The sequence below is a fragment of the Oryctolagus cuniculus genome, chromosome 7 (assembly GCF_964237555.1).
Source record: "Oryctolagus cuniculus chromosome 7, mOryCun1.1, whole genome shotgun sequence".
NCBI classification, from domain to species: Eukaryota; Metazoa; Chordata; class Mammalia; order Lagomorpha; family Leporidae; genus Oryctolagus; species Oryctolagus cuniculus.
The window spans coordinates 134786070-134802781 of NC_091438.1; the positions used below are offsets into that span (position 1 = coordinate 134786070).

The window sequence follows — 16712 nt, forward strand, 5'->3', positions numbered from 1 at the left end:
CCAGGGTCCCCCTGAGCACCAAAACTCTGCCCTGTTCTCAGAGCCCAGGAGCCAGGAGCCCGTCTTGGGTTAATCAGAAGGCAGTCAACCGCTGCCCCTCAGAATCCTTGGGCCCAGATGACCCTCAGGGCAACAGCAACTCAGGACACCTGGGGGCTCTAGGAGTCCCCTCAGAGGTCTCTGGTTACCTCCTGCCTGGAAGTTAGGGTTCTCCAAAAACATGGACTTCCCTGCTCTGTTTGGCCCATGCACAGGCCTCTTTAAGTATCACTATTTCTGTCTCCGTACCAGAGGGTGTGTAGGTGTTCCCATACCTGTTTATGAGGCCTGAGTTACACGTGCTTTGTGTGTCTGTTAACATGAGAGCCAATGAAGTATGTGTACCTTTGTGTGGGTGTACACTTCACGAGAAGGCGGTTGGTATACGAATTCCTTACCCTCCCCCACCTTCCTACCCAGCAAGGGCAAGAGACAGTGAGAGCAGCAGCAGCTAGCTGTAAGAGCCCAGAACAGGGGCCGGCTCACTCGCTCCTCTCCACCACCCCCGTCACCTGTCCCTTTCCTGGCTTGGGACTCCAGTCTCCCAATACTATTAGCATCAGCTGAGCTCCGTATCAGCCCAGAATGGTGTTCACACACAGCCTGAGAGGCTTCCTTCCTGCAGGCAGAAGCTACTACTCTGTTTCCCTGGTCCTTCTTGTTATCCAGGCTGCCCAGATCTGAATCCCACCAGGTACACACCCTAAGGACATAGGCTTTCGTTCTTGGCTTTGTATGGGAACCTAGCATTCGTGGGCACTTATTAACAATTAAAAAGTCATAATCTGTCAGTGTCAGGTCCAAGCAAAGCTGTTCCCCCTCCAGGCAGTGAGGTGTGAGCGAGCCTCCCAGAACTTTGCTCCCTGCTCTGAGCATGCTCAGTCCTGCCCTGCCTGCCTCAGCCACGATCCCCACGTGGGCAGGGCAGGGAAGGCAGGGACCCTGGGAAGAGAGGCATGCTGCCCCACACGACCCGGGGTCTGTATCACCAGGGCGATGTGGAGTGCCAATTCATTCATGGCTTTGGGATCGCGAGTGGGGCAGGAACAGAATCGGGCTTTTATTCTGATCTGAGCTTCATTAACATAGAAGTACTACCCTTGTGAGTTTCTAGTTCCGAGGGTTCCTATCTGCAGCTATAAATTCTAAGAAAAAAAAGAAAATCCTCCTTGGACAACTTACAAAACCACCTGAATGTCCAGTAAAAGAAGGAGGCTACCAACTCACTAGATAAACACTATACAGTCAGGGGCCAGAGCTGTGGCACAGCACGTAACGCTGCTACCTGTGGTGCCAGCATCCCACATGAGCACAGGTTCTGTCCCAGCTGCTCCACTTCTAATGCACCTGGGAAAGCAACAGAAGATGACCCAAGTGCTTGGGTTCCTGCACCCATGTGACAGACCCAGAAGCAGTTCCTGGCTCCTGCCTTCGGATCAGCCCAGCTCTGACCATTGCAGTCATCTGGAGAGTGAACCAGCAGATAGAACATCTCTCCTTCTCTTCACTCCCTCTCTCTCTCTGTAACTCTACCTTTCAAATAAATAAATAAATCTTTAAAAAAAAAAAAACTATACAATCATTAAAAATAGTTTAACTTTTACCATGAGCATATATTATTTTTTAAAGCTTTAGTGAGATAACAAAAATAGGAAAGAACTATTTTAAAAATTCCAATATAAAAATGTTTACAACTACCACAGAAACAAACAAGAACTGAAGTGCAGCTTTACCAAAGGAGGACGCATACTAGAATGCTCACATGGCTGCAGCTCTGGCTCCCAGCACGCTAAGTGTGAGACAGATAGCTGCTGTTCTTGAAGAAGTATCAGGGTTAGGGACGAACTAATCTACTTTCCTAACTTACTGTAATGAGATGGTACACCTTTCATAATGAAGAGATTTGAATATATAAAAATAGGACTGATTTCACAGCCCAAAAAACGACAGAGGCGTCAATGTTCACAGAAAGACATCAATTGTCAGCCTGACGATCACCTGTGCTTACAAAGGGGAAGCACGGCGTGCGGACTGGCGGAACGTGAAGTCACCAGCGACTTTCAGTGCGGAACGACAAGGCGCATCCAGAACACGTCAGCGCTTCCGACGACTCTCGAATTTGTAAATAGCTGGGGAGTTCACTGTTTCTTTCTTCACCTTCACCTTCTGCGTCTTATCCTACAAGAGTAAAAGGGGATGGGTAAATGGGAGGGTTTAATGAAACAGGAAGGCCAGCAAACTCGCCATGCGAGAGCCTCCAGCTCAGCCCTGCTCAGACACAGAACGCCCACCGTGTGCAGGGCAGGAACGTCCCCCTCGGGCATCCAGGGCGGCGCGAGCGCGCCCATCCTTGGGAAAGGCACTCGACATGGTTTTATTTAAAACCGTAATTTGAATTCCCTCACGGAACCCCAGTTGAGAAAGGCTGACCTAAATGATGTGCAGGGCTAAAGCATCTGACATTTAGAGGAATGATAATAACACGAAGAGGCATCGGATGGTCCTCAGCGCTGCTATTTGACTACACAATGTTGTCTATTTTTAAACACCAACGAGTGGCATGCACTGTTTTGTTAACCTGTCTAAATGTTACAGGAGCTGCTCATAAGCTATAAAGTTCACATGCTACCCGATCCTCCCCTTTGCTGTTCCCAGGCACTGACTAATAACCCCCTTATTACCTTCTTAATCAAGGAACATTTCAGCACTGTCAGAGTAACAGACACCGCTCACCCCACTGCCCCTGAGGAGCAGACATTTTCACTGGGGTTGATTTACACACGGCTAAAACCCAGTCTCAGTTAAGACCTTCACAAAAAAAAAAAAAAAGAAAAAGGAAAGAAAAAAGGCCTTAAAAAGGCCTCCGTCCTCACCATGAGATCTTTGCGTGTTTGAATTTTCTGTGCAGTCACGAACAACTCCTTCTCTCGCTCAATGCGCTGGATCAGGCAGTTATACTGCTTCTGCCTCTCTTTAGCTATGCGCTGCAGAAGACATTGTCAGGAAAACAAGCAACAGGGCGAAACTTAGTAAGAAACCGGTTCTTAATCCACAGAAGCCCAAGTATATATGGCGAGTCAGCGCTACCCTCCAAAATCATAACACAATTACTATAAAGTCCATTTTAGGAACATTCTAGAACATTCTAGTCCATTTTAGGAATGCATTCTAGAGCTCAGTGGAACCTGGAGACTACCTCACTAAAACCTGCCCTTTTACAAATGCAGAAAAATAAGGCCCAGAGAAGAAAAACAACTACGACCCAGCCCAGGGACACACGGTTCCTCTGGGCCAGAGTCCTGACTGTGCCAGACCATACTTCCAGGAATTCCTGCACCCCTATGCTAAACTGCTGCGGGTTCTGTGTGCATGCCCCAGTTCCGACGATGGCAGGAACGAGACAGTACTAGAAGTCACACCGAAAGTAGAGGGCTGCAGGGCACCAGGCAGCGGGCCTGCCCTGGGGAATCTCAGAACTTGGAGAGAAGAAATGTCTCTCTCAGCAGCAGCTGACCCGAGACTTCTCACCGCTTCTCACTCCTCTGAGACCAGTGGGGTCCTTAGGTTTTGGGGACGCAAACCTCTGAGGCAGTGACAAAAGCTTTGGGTTCTTCCTTGAGATCAATGTCCGTGCAAGTTTGCACACATCTGTGCAAACACACATACCTATTAGAACGAAATGCCAAGCCGGGAGGAGGACGCTCTGACTGCTGAAGCCCATTCACAAACTGTGCACCCCAGCAAGTCAGACACTAACTGCCTCTGCGGTTCACCTGCCAGCAATCTCTTAGTAAAAATCATTTTCGTTTTAAATGAAACAATCGAAAGAAACCACGCTCCCAGAGGAAAGCGGCAAGATGCCGGTCCTCCTAACTTCTCAGAAGCTGCGATGGTGAGCTGCTCTAGACAGGGGTTCAGAACACCAACCTCGTGGGGGCTCCACAGTACTCGAGACAGGGCAGTGGCACAGTCATAGCTAACTGGAAATAACCCACTGCCAAAGAACCCCAGCCGCCGGCCAGCTCCTCAGCTGGAGGTGTCAGCGAGGCGCGGGGAGGATCTCTGGCCTCAGACATCGGCGGCTCACCAATCCCTGCAGTCTCACAGCAGTGGTTTCAGACAGCTTTTGTTTTCCCTTTATTGCACAGACTGTCAAATTTATGGGATTACCCAATATAGTCAAACTAATTACGGGTATTTATATTACTAAAGCAAGTTTAGCTGCCTCTGAGCTAGAGAAAACTGCTGTGAAATTAAACATTGGAAGCAAAACTGATGCGGTGTAAATGATTCAAATCAAAACAGAACAGCTGTCTGCTCGAAACACATTGACAGCATTTTTTTTTACAAAATGAATCAGTCAGAAGTGAGAGTTCAACTCCAGAAGGCTCCGAGGAGGAGCCCAGCTTCTGCGCGGCCCACAGACAGTGGCGGGAAGCAGCACGAGAAAGCCGGCATGCTGTTCTGTGTTAACACGAGAGACCTTTGGATAGGTGTATTCATCGCGAAAGTCAATGTCAAAGTACTGGCTGCCAAATCCCTGAGTCGCCAGTGTCACCCCCTGTCACTGCTGGTGTCCGCTAAAAACATAAAAACACAACGAACGCGGTCTAAACTAGGATGCCAAGCCAGATCTGAGGGCCTGGACCTAAGCCCTGATGACTGCATTACACGTCCTCTGCTCTTAGAGACTGAGAATCCTCCTCCACTTCCGTTTCCACCCCCATCACCAAATCCTCCTTTCACTCTGCTGACAAAACACAATGCACTTTTCCCCACAAGTAATCATATTAATTATTTAATATATTTTAAGTGGCAAAAATAAGGAATCTAGATTCCCCTGAATTCACATCTGAACAACAAGGGAGAAAATTACCTTGAGCCGAGTCTGATGCGTAACTCCTTTTACTTTTTCCTTCTGCAAAGTCTCTATCCTGGGTCTGTTGAAAACTCTGTCGACGAGTTCTGGGGCTGTCTGCAGGTGAGTCGCAACATCAAACTGTTCCACTAAAATCCAAGGCAACCCTTAAGGCACTGTCTGTCTCTGACAACACACAACACAGACAATCCGGGTAGGCTGTCCCAGAAACTTTCAAACATTTCATACCTTCCTTCTTGGTGTCAAAAAAGAACACATGCTTATTCTGTTGCTTCCCCTGGAAATCCAGCAGATGGAGCTCTGATTTTAGTCTTTCAATTTTCTAGAATACAGAATAGGGTCTGACATTACATTAGGTTCTTCTAGGATATCAGAAATAAATGAGCAAAAACTTACACCATTTCTGTCTGACATCATTACTGTCACCTGCCAAAGAATTCCTTTCATTCTTTTAAAGAAAAGGACCACAAAAATGCATCAAGCACCACTGACATGTCAGGTACGGGCCTTCCAGAGAAGCCACCGAGTTCTTACAGTCCTGTGAGACAGAAGGGACAGAACAGCCCCCAGGAGGTTCTTCTGCCACCGTCACAGGACTAGTAAGTGGCAGAGCCAGAATCCAAACCTATGTCGGTCTCAGTCCAAACCTGAACTCTTTCTGCTCCAATATGCTAACTGTAATTCTTTTCTTTAAAAAACAGATTTATTTATTTGAAAGGGAGAGCAACACATGGTGCAAAGGGAGAGAGAGGGAGAGACTGATGGATCATCCATCTGCGGGTTCACTCCCCAAATGGGCCACAACAGCCAGGACTGGGCCAGGCTGAAGCCAGGAGGCAGGAACTCCATCGTAGCCTCCCACACAGATGGCAGGGGCCCAAGCACATAGGCCATCACCTATTGCCTTCCCAGGCACATAAGCAGGGAACTGGATCAGAAGCAGAGCAGCTGGGACTCAAACCAGCGTTCTGATATGGGATGCTGGCGTCCCGAGCGGCAGCTTCACCTACTGCACCACACCAGCCACCAGGCTGACTACAATTCTAGATGATTTTCACAATCATACATACCTAAAAACTGAAACTGTCAGAAGAAATTATCTGAAAAATTGAGAATGATGGGTTTATGTGTCTTTTCTTAACCAACATAAGCCAACTCAGAACAAAGAGTTAACTGTTACCTTAGCTTCTGCAACCCTTTTCATTTCTATATATTTGACATCTTGAGTTCTCATCAGCTTTAGCTGTTCTGGAGTTACTTCTTCCTTCGTCTCCTTAATAACATGAACTCCATCCTAGAATGTAAATTTAAAAGATACATTGCCTTTTAGATTAAAGTCTTTATCTAACTTGTTGGCAGAGCTCATGGTGAGAAAAAAGACAACCAGAAGGTGTGTGCTAACAGGGCACGAGGCCCTGGAGGTGCAGGCTCAGTGTACCCCCAGCCACCCACTCTTAGAAAAGCTCCAGACGTGAGACAGTTCAGATTCTGCAGAAATGCATGCCGCGTGGATGCTGACCAAGGGCACCTGGACTGAACGGAGAAGGGCTAGATTAAAGCCCAGGATTCCTCCCCCCACCTCCTCCCCTGCCCTTATATTCCAACAGCTGGAGCTGAAAACACCCACTGATCCATTAGGTACCCACCTGGAGTTTAACACGCGTCATTTTATAGTAAAATTCATCTGGATTTTTTTCAAGCGCCTTCTTCCGGAGAGCTCTGAGGTATTCTTGTTTTTTGTGGTAGTCACTAAAAAGAGGTTAAATGAGGTTGATTGCAGGGGGGAAAAACGAGCACATTTTACAGGCACCTAAAAGTTCACACAAAAAGAAGCTCAAAAACGAAACAGCAGTGACTGAATGTGATCCACACTCCACTGTCACTGAACTGGACTCACTTCTATGGAAGGTCCACAATCTAAGAGTCCTCTCCTATCCCAAGTGTGCCTGAAATTAACTGTCCCCATCCCACAGGTTTCAATGCCTCTTCTATCATTACAGGGAGACACCAAACAAAGCGCAAATTGAAACTCCTTGGCCAGAGGTGTGGTGCAGGCCTGGGCACCAGCGATCAAACAAGATTCAGCAGCTCCATGTGCAGGGCAGCACGTGGCCAGGACCAGGGGCTCTGGAGCCACCGCACCTGGGTTCACACGTGGACTCCACCACTCCTGGCTAAGTGCCCTCTAGATGCCAACTGTAAAATGGCTGTAAGAATAACTGACCCCAGAAGGCTGCTGGGAGGAGTGAGTGAGTATCAAATCTGTAACTCCCTAGAACACCGCCTGGCCCAGCAAGAGCACCCAGTTATTATTATTAGCCTTAAAAGCTCTGGGGCTGGGGCCGGTGTTGCCTGTGACACCAACATCCCACATGGGCGCCTGTTAGAGTCCCAGCTGTTCCACTTCCGATCCAGCTCCCAGCTAATGTGTCTGGGAAAGTAGCAGAAGATGGCCCAAGTGCTTGTGTCTAAGTGCACCCATGTGGGAGACCTGGATGGAGTTCCAGCCTCCTGGCTTTGAGCTGGCCCAGCTCTGGCTGTTGCAGCCATTTGGGGAGCAAACCAGAGGGTGGAATATGTGTCTCTCCCTCTCTCTCTCTCCTCTCTGCCTTTCAAATAAATTATAAATAAATCTTTAAAAACAAAATGAAAATCTGGGTCCTACAGAAATCCACATAATCTATTGCTACCATCTGTACTAAGAGCATAAGAAGGACCTCAGCTGACACATATGGATTACAAAAAAAAAAATTTTTATAAAGTATTCTGCAAATAAAGTGCTAAAGAAACAGAAGAATGGGGATAATTGTTTTCCAAAATGTTTTCAGAGTTCATCATCACCCACGCTCAGGCGCATGAATCCATCTTTCACATCTCTTCATTCTCCACCACTCACATGATGATGCAAGAGACTCAACAGATGGAACTTTAGATTTTATCTTGCACTTTCAGAAAAGGAGAAAAAAGATTCATATTTGGTTCAAATCCCAAGGCAAATGAAACTCACTGTGAGAAAATGCTCAGGAGTAACATAATAGAATACAAATATTCACAGTGCAACTGCAGGTAAATACATAATGCTCTGCCTCAATAAAGAGAAGTGCAGGGTCACACGCAGCATGCTTGGGTCGTCCCGTGGGTGGCAGGAAGCTCGCCCCTGCTGCACTCCCAGGCACTGCGGCTGCAGCACCTCCACTAGAAGACTGGACTTACTCGGCGCGGAGTTTGTAATCTTTCTTTTTCTCTAGCAGGCCCAGATGTTTTCGAAAGCCGGGCTGGAAGACAAAAGGAAAAAAACAGTGCTGAGTCTTTTCAGCCAACACACGCTCGAATCCACACAGCACCTGCCGGGATCAGGAGTGGCGGTGGTGCTCAGTACATCCCTGTCCTGGGAGCCGGCCCACTCCCCTGCTCCTTCCCCTCCCTGCCGCTGGGCTCTGCCCACGGACAAGCAGGCTGGTGCGGACGCCAGACAAGTCACAAGCATTGCCATAGTAGGTTTCTTGGCCTATTAAGGACAGAGAGAGGCAACAATGACTCGGCACTAAGCAACCAGCTGCCAGCTGTACTAAAATTACTACCAACTTAATCCACCGGCTTATAAAATACTACGAAGGGAAAAGATAGTAACAGGGAGACAACTGCGGTAAGGCAGCTAAATTTATAGTCTGCAGACTTTGGTTCAAATCCAACTTTACCTCTTAACAATCTGTGACCTTGGGCAAGTCACTTAACGTCTCTGAGCTGCCGCTTCCTAACTGTAAATAGCAGGGCCCACTTTGCAAGGCCATCCGGAGGATGCAGTGCACCTCTGTGTTAAGTGCTAGGGCCTGCACAAGCTTGGCACTTTGCAGGGGCCGGCGTCATGTTTACTGTTCGTACTGTATCTCTGGTCCAAGGTAGGAGAAAACCAAGTATGACACAAAGTACTTTCTCTGCCGCCCACTTGGACAGCAAGGAGGGCAGATTAAATCTCGGTGTCGGCTTTCTACAAGCTGCCACTTGCTGAGTACAGAGTACCTGTCAGGGTCTGGCTTGCTGCTGTTGCCGACGCCATCCTAACCGGCCACGTTTATGAAGCATTTCCTCTGCTACACAGCAACGCGCTCTCCTCGTTACACAGGCTCATCTGGTCCCTACGGCAGTCCAGACAGAGGTAGAGCAGGCACCCCGTTACCCCAATTTTCCAGGAGAGGAATGAAGGTCAGAGATGTGCCCAAGAACACAGAAGCGGAAAGGCAAAGCTGAAACTAGAAACCTTCGTATCTGGGGCCACGTTCTGTGCTCTTCCACAGCCCACTAGAATCATCTCGACTTTTGAGGAAGTGCGTACACTTACCTGCTGCTTAACTTCTATAATAACTTGGGTGGGACTTTTAGCAGCCACCTTTCTTGTCACATATCCTTCAAGTGATACACAGCTTTAAAAATAACATTCAAAACTTTCTGGAATAATTTTTAGACAGAGCAAAGAGAGGTGCTAACAGACCCGAGAAAGAAAACTCCAGAGTCAAAAGAGCAACAGGAGGCAGAAATTCTGAAGCTGTCACGCCGTCCCCTGACTGTACTGCCACCAGAGGAGACATGGGATGACACCTGAGGTGGGTGACGTAACCCACACCCCTGCCTCCCAGGACCCACAGGAAAACCCCCCGAAAGGGAGCACTCCTGCCGTCTGTCCGCCCACCCTTCCAGCACGGTCTCAGCCTCTCCCCTGAAATCCTCTGCTCCCACCGCCAGCCTGGAAAGCCCTCTCTCCTCTTTGCTAATCCCAAGCTAACTCCCTGCACCTGTGACTTTGGAGCCACTGTTCAATCTCTTTAAGCATGGACTCCTTACATGTACAACAAGGATAACACCCACCTCACAGGGAAGCTGTAGGAATATGAAACAATTCCTATTTTTTTTTTTTTTTAGAAATTTTATTTATTTATTTGACAGGCAGCGTGACAGAGAAGAAAAGACAGAGAGATCTTTCATAGGCTAGTTCACTCCCCACATGGCCCCAACTGCTGGGTCTGGGTCAGGCCAAAGCCAGGAGCCAAGAACTCCATCTGTGTCTCTCAAGTGGGTGGCCAAGTACTTGGCCCATCTTCCTCTGTCTTCCCAGGCACATTAGCAGGAAGGTGAATTAGAAGTGAGCACTTAACCCACTGTGCCACAAGGCTGGCCCCAAAACAATTATAGCCAGGAGGTGGGGGGGGGGGGGGTGCTGTGGTTAAGCGGGTTAAGCCGCCGCCTATGACACCAGCATCCCATATGGGTGCTGGCTTGAGTCCTGGCTGCTCCACTTCCAATCCAACTCCCTTCTGATGCACCTGGGAAAGCAGCAAAAGATGGCCCAAGTGCCTGGACCCCTGCACCCATGTGGGAGACCTGGAAGAAGCTCCTGCTTCCTTGGCTTCCCTCTGGCCCAGCCCTGCCCATTGAGGTCACTCGGGGAGTGAATCGGTAGATGGAAGATCCCTCTCCATCTGTATTCACCCCCCTCTCTGTAACTCATTCAAATAAATGAAATAAACCTTTAAAAAAAAATTTTTTTTAAGCAGGAGAGGCTGTGCCTAGTATAGTCGAAGGACTCAAAAAACAACAGCTTTGCCCTCCAGGTCTAACAATTTTCCCCATGATGCTTTGGCAGCATGTCCACTCTTCCCATTTATAATCCTCATTTGGTACTTCTTTACAGGCCACTGTCTCTTGGCCTGGCGTCGTGGTGCAGTGGGGTAAGCCACTGCCTGTGATGCCATTGTCCCATACAGGTGCTGCTGATTCAAGTCCCAGCTGTTCCACTTTCGATCTAGCTCCCCGCTGATGTGCCTGGGAAAGCAACAGATGGCCCAAGTTCTTGGGCCCCTGCACCCACATGGGAAACCGGGACAGAGTTCTAGGCTCCTGGCCCAGCTCTGGCCATTGTGGCCATTTGGGGAGTGATCCAGCGGATGGATGACCTCTCTCACTGTATAACTCTGCCTTTCAGATAATTAAATCCTTAAAATAAATAACTAAAGTTGGGGCCAGCGCAGTGGCTCCGTGGGCTAAGCTACTGCCTGTGGCACCAGCATCCCATATGGACACCAGTTCACATTCTGGCTGCTCCACTTCTGTTCCAGCTTCCTGCTGGGAAAAGCAGCAGAACATGGCCCAAGTCCTTGGGCCCCTGCCACCCGTGACGGAGACTCACATGGAGCTCCCGGCTCCTGGCTTAGGCCTGACCCAGCCATTGAGGCAGTCTGGGAAGTGAACCAGCAGATGGTAGATCTCTCTCTCTCTCTGTAACTCTGCCTTTCAAATAAATAAATAAATCTTTTAAATAACAATCAAGTAAGTAAAGCTGCCTCTATTCATCATTCAGTAGCCGCTGGATTCCAAATACCTGGTGTGATTCCCAGCGGTGCTGCTTGTCAACCATAGCTAAGAGACCCTCGAAGAAGCAACAGCACCCACTAGACGAGATAATGTAAGCAAAGTGTTTTGCACCTGGGCTCCAGCTTGCAGTAGACACTTGGAGCTAGTATGAACTTCCCACAGGCACACATGGAGAAACCACTGCCCGCAGTACACCTCTGAGCAAACAGCAAGTGGACAACAGATGTCTGACAAGCGCTACTGAGCAGGAAGGACCTACTGCAGTTAAGAAGCCTCCATCTGGGGCCGGCGCTGTGGCGCAGAGGGTTGACGCTCTGGCCTGAAGGCATCCCACATGGGCACCGGTTCAAGACCTGGCTGCTCCACTTCCCATCCAGCTCTCTACTGTGGCCTGGGAAAGCAAGTAGAAGATGACCCAAGTGGTTGGGCTCCTGCACCCACGTGGGAGACCTGAAGAAGCTCCTGGCTCCTGGCTTTGGATTGGTGCAGCTCCGGCCGGTGAGGCCAACTGGGGAGTGAACCAGCAGATGGAAGATTCTCTCTCTCTCTCTCTGTCTCTCTGTGTAGCTCTTTCAAATAAAATAAATAAATCTTTACCAAAAAAAAAAAAAAAAAGCCTTCATTCAACCCGGTCAGCTGTACAGCTTCAAATGCATCCCTCCCCTCTCCTGCCTGCCTGGAGACGAAGCTGGAGAGATGGCTCTAAGCTCTTTTCTTTTTTTTTTTCTTTTTTTTTTTTTTTTTGACAGGCAGAGTGGACAGTGAGAGAGAGAGACAGAGAGAAAGGTCTTCCTTTGCCATTGGTTCACCCTCCAATGGCCGCCGCGGTTGGCGCGCTGCAGCCGGCGCACCGCGCTGATCCGATGGCAGGAGCCAGGAGCCAGGTGCTTTTCCTGGTCTCCCATGGGGTGCAGGGCCCAAGCACCTGGGCCATCCTCCACTGCACTCCCTGGCCACAGCAGAGGGCTGGCCTGGAAGAGGGGCAACCGGGACAGAATCCGGAGCCCCTACCGGGACTAGAACCCGGTGTGCCGGCGCCGCTAGGCGGAGGATTAGCCTAGTGAGCCGCGGCGCCGGCCCTCTAAGCTCTTTTCTGAATCCGATGCTACCTCTCTCCTGGGAAGAGTCAGGGCGGATAAGCCCAGGCTGCACGGAAGCTTACTTCTCAGCCTCTCCCTCCATGAAGTAGTGCTCCTCAATGGCCGAGTCCCGCTCCCTCCTCAGTTTCCTCACCTGTGTAATGGGAATGGGAAACAGCCACTTTACAGGGGGAGGCAGGCACCGAAGCTCACGGGCCGACCTTCACGAGCCACATGGGCCACGCACGATGACGGCATCACATCAGAGCCACCGACCTCTGTGGTCAGGGCCCCGCGTGCAGCAGTCGGAGCTGAGCATTAGGATGTGGGTTCCAATTCCAGCCAGGCACCTGGCGGCCACGTAAGCTGTGACCCCAATTTTTCTTAGAAAACGCCGGGCTCTTCACACACATCGCCTCCCACAATCACTGCACTAGAACTTCGCAGGGTAAATCTGAGTACCCACGGGATGGGGAGCAGCCTGGGTGCTTGTCCTCAGAGAACGTCATCACCATCCCGGGTCCCCACGAGGCCCCGCCCCCGTCACGCCTGCGTGATTAGCATAAACTTGCATTCACTTACATACAGCAGCTACGTAGCGCCGGGACCGGGACCGGGACCGGGACCAGGACCGGGACCCGGAGCAGGACCGGAGGAGGATGTTGGGGGAGGGGTCCTCAGCAACACACGGGGTCCCGAGCCAGGGCTGGAGGGGCCTGTGCCTTCCTACCTGGCTTCGCTCTCGGTGTTCCCGCTGCCGAGACTTAGCCGCCTTCCGGAAAGCCGCCGCCATGTCTGCTCACTCCTGGAAAACCTTAGCGGACAGCACAGTCACCGAACTGCCTGCGCCGCGCGGCCGCCGATCCTTACCGGAAACAGGCCAGGCCTCCGGCAGCTTAGAACCGCCCCCCTCTTCCCATCAGCCTATCCGAGGGCCTGTCTTTCCGGAAATATGTTCTCCAGCCAAGTCAGCTACTGCCGGAGACTTCTGGGAATTGTAGTTGCCTAGGTCTAGTCCGGTGGCGCCACGGGAGCCGGTTCTGATTGGCCGGAACCTGGCCACGCGTTTCCGAGATCTCGCCCTCACGCCGCGCGTTGGCACCTGGGAACACGTGGCTGGCACTGCCTCCGGGCTGTACTGGGCCTGTGCGCATGTGCAGTCACCTACGCTAGGCTCCCGTGGTGGTGTTTTCGCGGTACTTTTAAACATGGTAGCCATGTGAGTCTTACGGTGTGCGGGGAAAGAGCAGGCTCCCTGCGGAGAGAGGAGAGGCCTTAAGCCAGCTGTGTGACTTTTTGGCAGCTCCCTCACCTTGCCTGAGCAGGCTTTTCGCACCCATAAATGATGATTAGCCCCTCGCCTGGTAGGGCTGTCAGGGGCTCCCAGCAGAACTGAGGGGTCATAGTATAAGCGGCAAAGGTGGGAATCACCCAATAGCAGTAGCTACAAAGTTCCAAGTCCTTCACACCCCCAAGGGGCCAGCTGGCTGACAGAGCGAATGCCAAGGGCAATGCCAGGTAACAGAACTGCAACTGCTGGCCCTGGAGGCGTGGTCCCTTCCTAACTGTGCTGCCTGCCGAGGCAAAGTTACCTTCCCTGATCCTCCCTCTCCCCGTCCATAAAACGGAGGTCATGATGATACCACAGGCACAAGACCGCTGTGAGGATCAAATGCAATATGTTTAAATCGCTCAATGCTGTGTTCACAATAAAACAGACCTGCTACTGTTGTTACTACTAAACCTGGCTCGAAGGCTGGAGAGAGGGTTGGACAGAGAGCATTCCCGGGGCATTTGTCTTCTCTTCCAGGACACCACATGACGCTGGATCCTCAGTGGGTTCTGTCTCAGGATGGAGGTCACCCCGCTGAGGGGCTCTGGGGAACTCCTCTCCTCGGCGCCTGCAGGTGCCAGCCCAGTCAGGTGGTCGAGGCGACAGAGCCCAGAGCGGCTGAAATCTGGATAAAAGGCTTTCTCCTGCCTCGGAGGTTTAGACTTGGCCAACCAGGGCCACAGTGCACTAACAAAATTCCATCTCGTTTGTCACTTCCCATTGGAAGACAGGGCCTTTCGTAATCTAGCCCGTGCCCACTTCCCCAGTCTCATCTCAACCAAAAAGCTCAGCCAAGAGGCAGAGTGAGCAGGTGGCAACCCCAACGCTCCTGCCACTGGCCCTGAAGCTGACGCTGAGTGACCAGCAAAGCCCAGAGAAGCCGGCTCCTCGCCGGAAGAGGGGCCCTGAAGCCAGTCCCTGTCAGAATTGCACATCTTCCACCTACTGGCTTGCGGTTTGGAGCCTCTGGAAAAACGGCCCTGACGACAGTGATCCCCTGCACGGTGTCTGTGAAGACTGAAACAGGTCATGACCGGTCTTCCCATGGCCCCCGGCCCACACAGTCAGCATTTCAGCACGTGCGTTTTGCCTCTCCCCGTGACGGTCACTCGTTTCACCCTCTCCACCCACAGGGCTCCTGTTGGACGCCAGGTCACAAGGAAGCTGTCTGGGCAGTCTAAAAGAGGGTGTCTGCTAAGCCCCGAGGCCTGCAGGGCCCAGGCAGTGGTAAGAGTGAGCAACACACCCAGAGGAGGAAGGATATTCGCCCAGCAGGAGGAAAGCGGGCTTGTGGTTACAGGCATCCGAGAGTGATTCAGCACCCAGAGGAATCCAGGACAGGCCTGTCAGTGGTCACCGAGGGCCTCCTTGTGAAAACCCCCGCAAGGGAGAGACCAGCTGGGGACCCTGAGCATGACATCAGACAGGGCGTGCGGGAACCTCCTGGGTGGGTGAGGGGACAGCGGAGATCCCACTGCCCCGAGGCCCAGCGCTCAGCACTCAGCCTCTGCTTCCAGCCCTGGCTCAGACACACCTGTTTCTCAGGGCCAGGAGAGGACAGATGAGGAACAAGAACAGGGAGTCCGTGTGGCTGATCCTCTAGGCTCCCTGGGGCACATCCTCCCGGGCCAACAGAAATAAAGTGAACTGGGAAATGTGAGCCTACTTGGGAGCTGGAAACGCAGAAGGGAGAGGACACAGCCCCTCTGCCCGGCCAGTCTCTCTGCCCCAGGCCGGCCTAAGCCAAAAAACTAACTTTTTCTGTCTTCCAGACTCCAAGTCCAAGCAGCAGACTGTTAACACTTGACCATGACAGGGGATGGGGGCGGGTGGGCCCTAGCGTGTGCTCTTGTCCAGTTCTCCCAACGGTGCCTGGGCAGGCAACACATGAGGAGGCAGAGATTCAGAGGTTGCATGGCTACAGCTGCTGTGGAGCCCAATGGTTAGGCTCCTTTTCGGCACAAGGGGCTTCACACTGACTGTGTGGATCCGAATCCCAGCTTTGCCATTATTAGCTGTGTGACCCTTACTTAATCGCTGTGTCTCCATTTTCTCCACTTTAAAGCAGGGATACAAATATGTCATAAAGCTGTTAGATAACCAAGTGCATGGATCTATGTAGTGTTCAGGGACTGGGGCAAGGGAAGAACTCAGGAAACGTTGGCTCTCATTAAGGCTAGTCAGCAGGGATTTTTTTTTTTTTTTGGACAGGCAGAGTGGACAGTGAGAGAGAGAGAGAGAAAGGTCTTCCTTTTCCGTTGGTTCACCCCCCAATGGCCGCTGCGGCCAGCGCACCGCGCTGATCCGAAGCCAGGAGCCAGGCACTTCCTCCTGGTCTCCCATGCGGGTGCAGGGCCCAAGGACCTGGGCCATCCTCCACTGCCTTCCCGGGCCACAGCAGAGAGCTGGACTGGAAGAGGAGCAACTGAGACAGAATCCGGCGCCCCGACCGGGACTAGAACCCGGGGTGCCGACGCCACAGGTGGAGGATTAGCCAAGTGAACCGCGGCACCGGCCGTCAGCGGGGATTTAAACCAGGAGTGAAGAACAGAGGTCCCAGTGCCCCTCTTTTTATCCACCTCCCTCAATGAGTAACCCTCCCTTTCTGCCCTCCCCTCACCCCAGATGTAGACACCCCTCTTCCTGTCTGTCTCAAGCAAGCAGTCTGCCTTGCACTTCCAGGGCTGGGAGGAGTACTTACAAAAGCAATCCCAAAGGGCTCACCCACTAGCTGGCTGCTTACTCCCTGGACTCCAGATAACAGGTGTCAGGGGTCCAAACTGGATGGGGGAAGAAGGGTTCGAATTGAAACAGAGTCTGCCATTCATCAGGTATCTGTTAGGTGCCAGACACTGCAGCGGGCACTGCAACAGTGAACAAAAAGGACCCAGTCCTTGCCCTTATGGCAACAGTGACAATAAACAAGCGATTATTTAATTTTGAAGGGAAATCTGGCCTCAAGGCCAACTTGGGAGCCAGGAACCCAGGCCTGTGGTGCAGAGATGGAAGGGGCGGG

General features: G+C 51.4%; 1 protein-coding gene across 1 annotated transcript; it reads right to left on the minus strand.

The window, feature by feature from the left end:
• Positions 1–1631: 1631 nt before the first annotated feature.
• Positions 1632–15216, minus strand: UTP11 (UTP11 small subunit processome component). The gene is made up of 8 exons (XM_070078726.1): positions 13094–15216; positions 8132–8193; positions 6565–6667; positions 6099–6212; positions 5147–5240; positions 4916–5046; positions 2913–3023; positions 1632–2217 (listed from the first exon to the last, which is right to left on the minus strand). The coding sequence occupies exons 1-8, from the start codon at positions 13154–13156 to the stop codon at positions 2134–2136; spliced, it is 762 nt and encodes a 253-aa protein (XP_069934827.1). The 5' UTR covers positions 13157–15216; the 3' UTR covers positions 1632–2133.
• Between the last annotated feature and the right edge of the window lie 1496 nt (positions 15217–16712).

What these genes read in the sequence shown, in the direction of transcription:
- UTP11 (XM_070078726.1), bottom strand. Translation starts at nt 13,156, where the DNA reads ATGGCGGCGGCTTTCCGGAAGGCGGCTAAGTCTCGGCAGCGGGAACAC. An exon ending in CGCATCAGACTCGGCTCAAG is followed by an intron (nt 3,024 to 4,915) that starts GTAATTTTCTCC and finishes TGTCTTCTGCAG; the next exon opens with CGCATAGCTAAAGAGAGGCA. An exon ending in AAACACGCAAAGATCTCATG is followed by an intron (nt 2,218 to 2,912) that starts GTGAGGACGGAG and finishes TTACTCTTGTAG; the next exon opens with GATAAGACGCAGAAGGTGAA.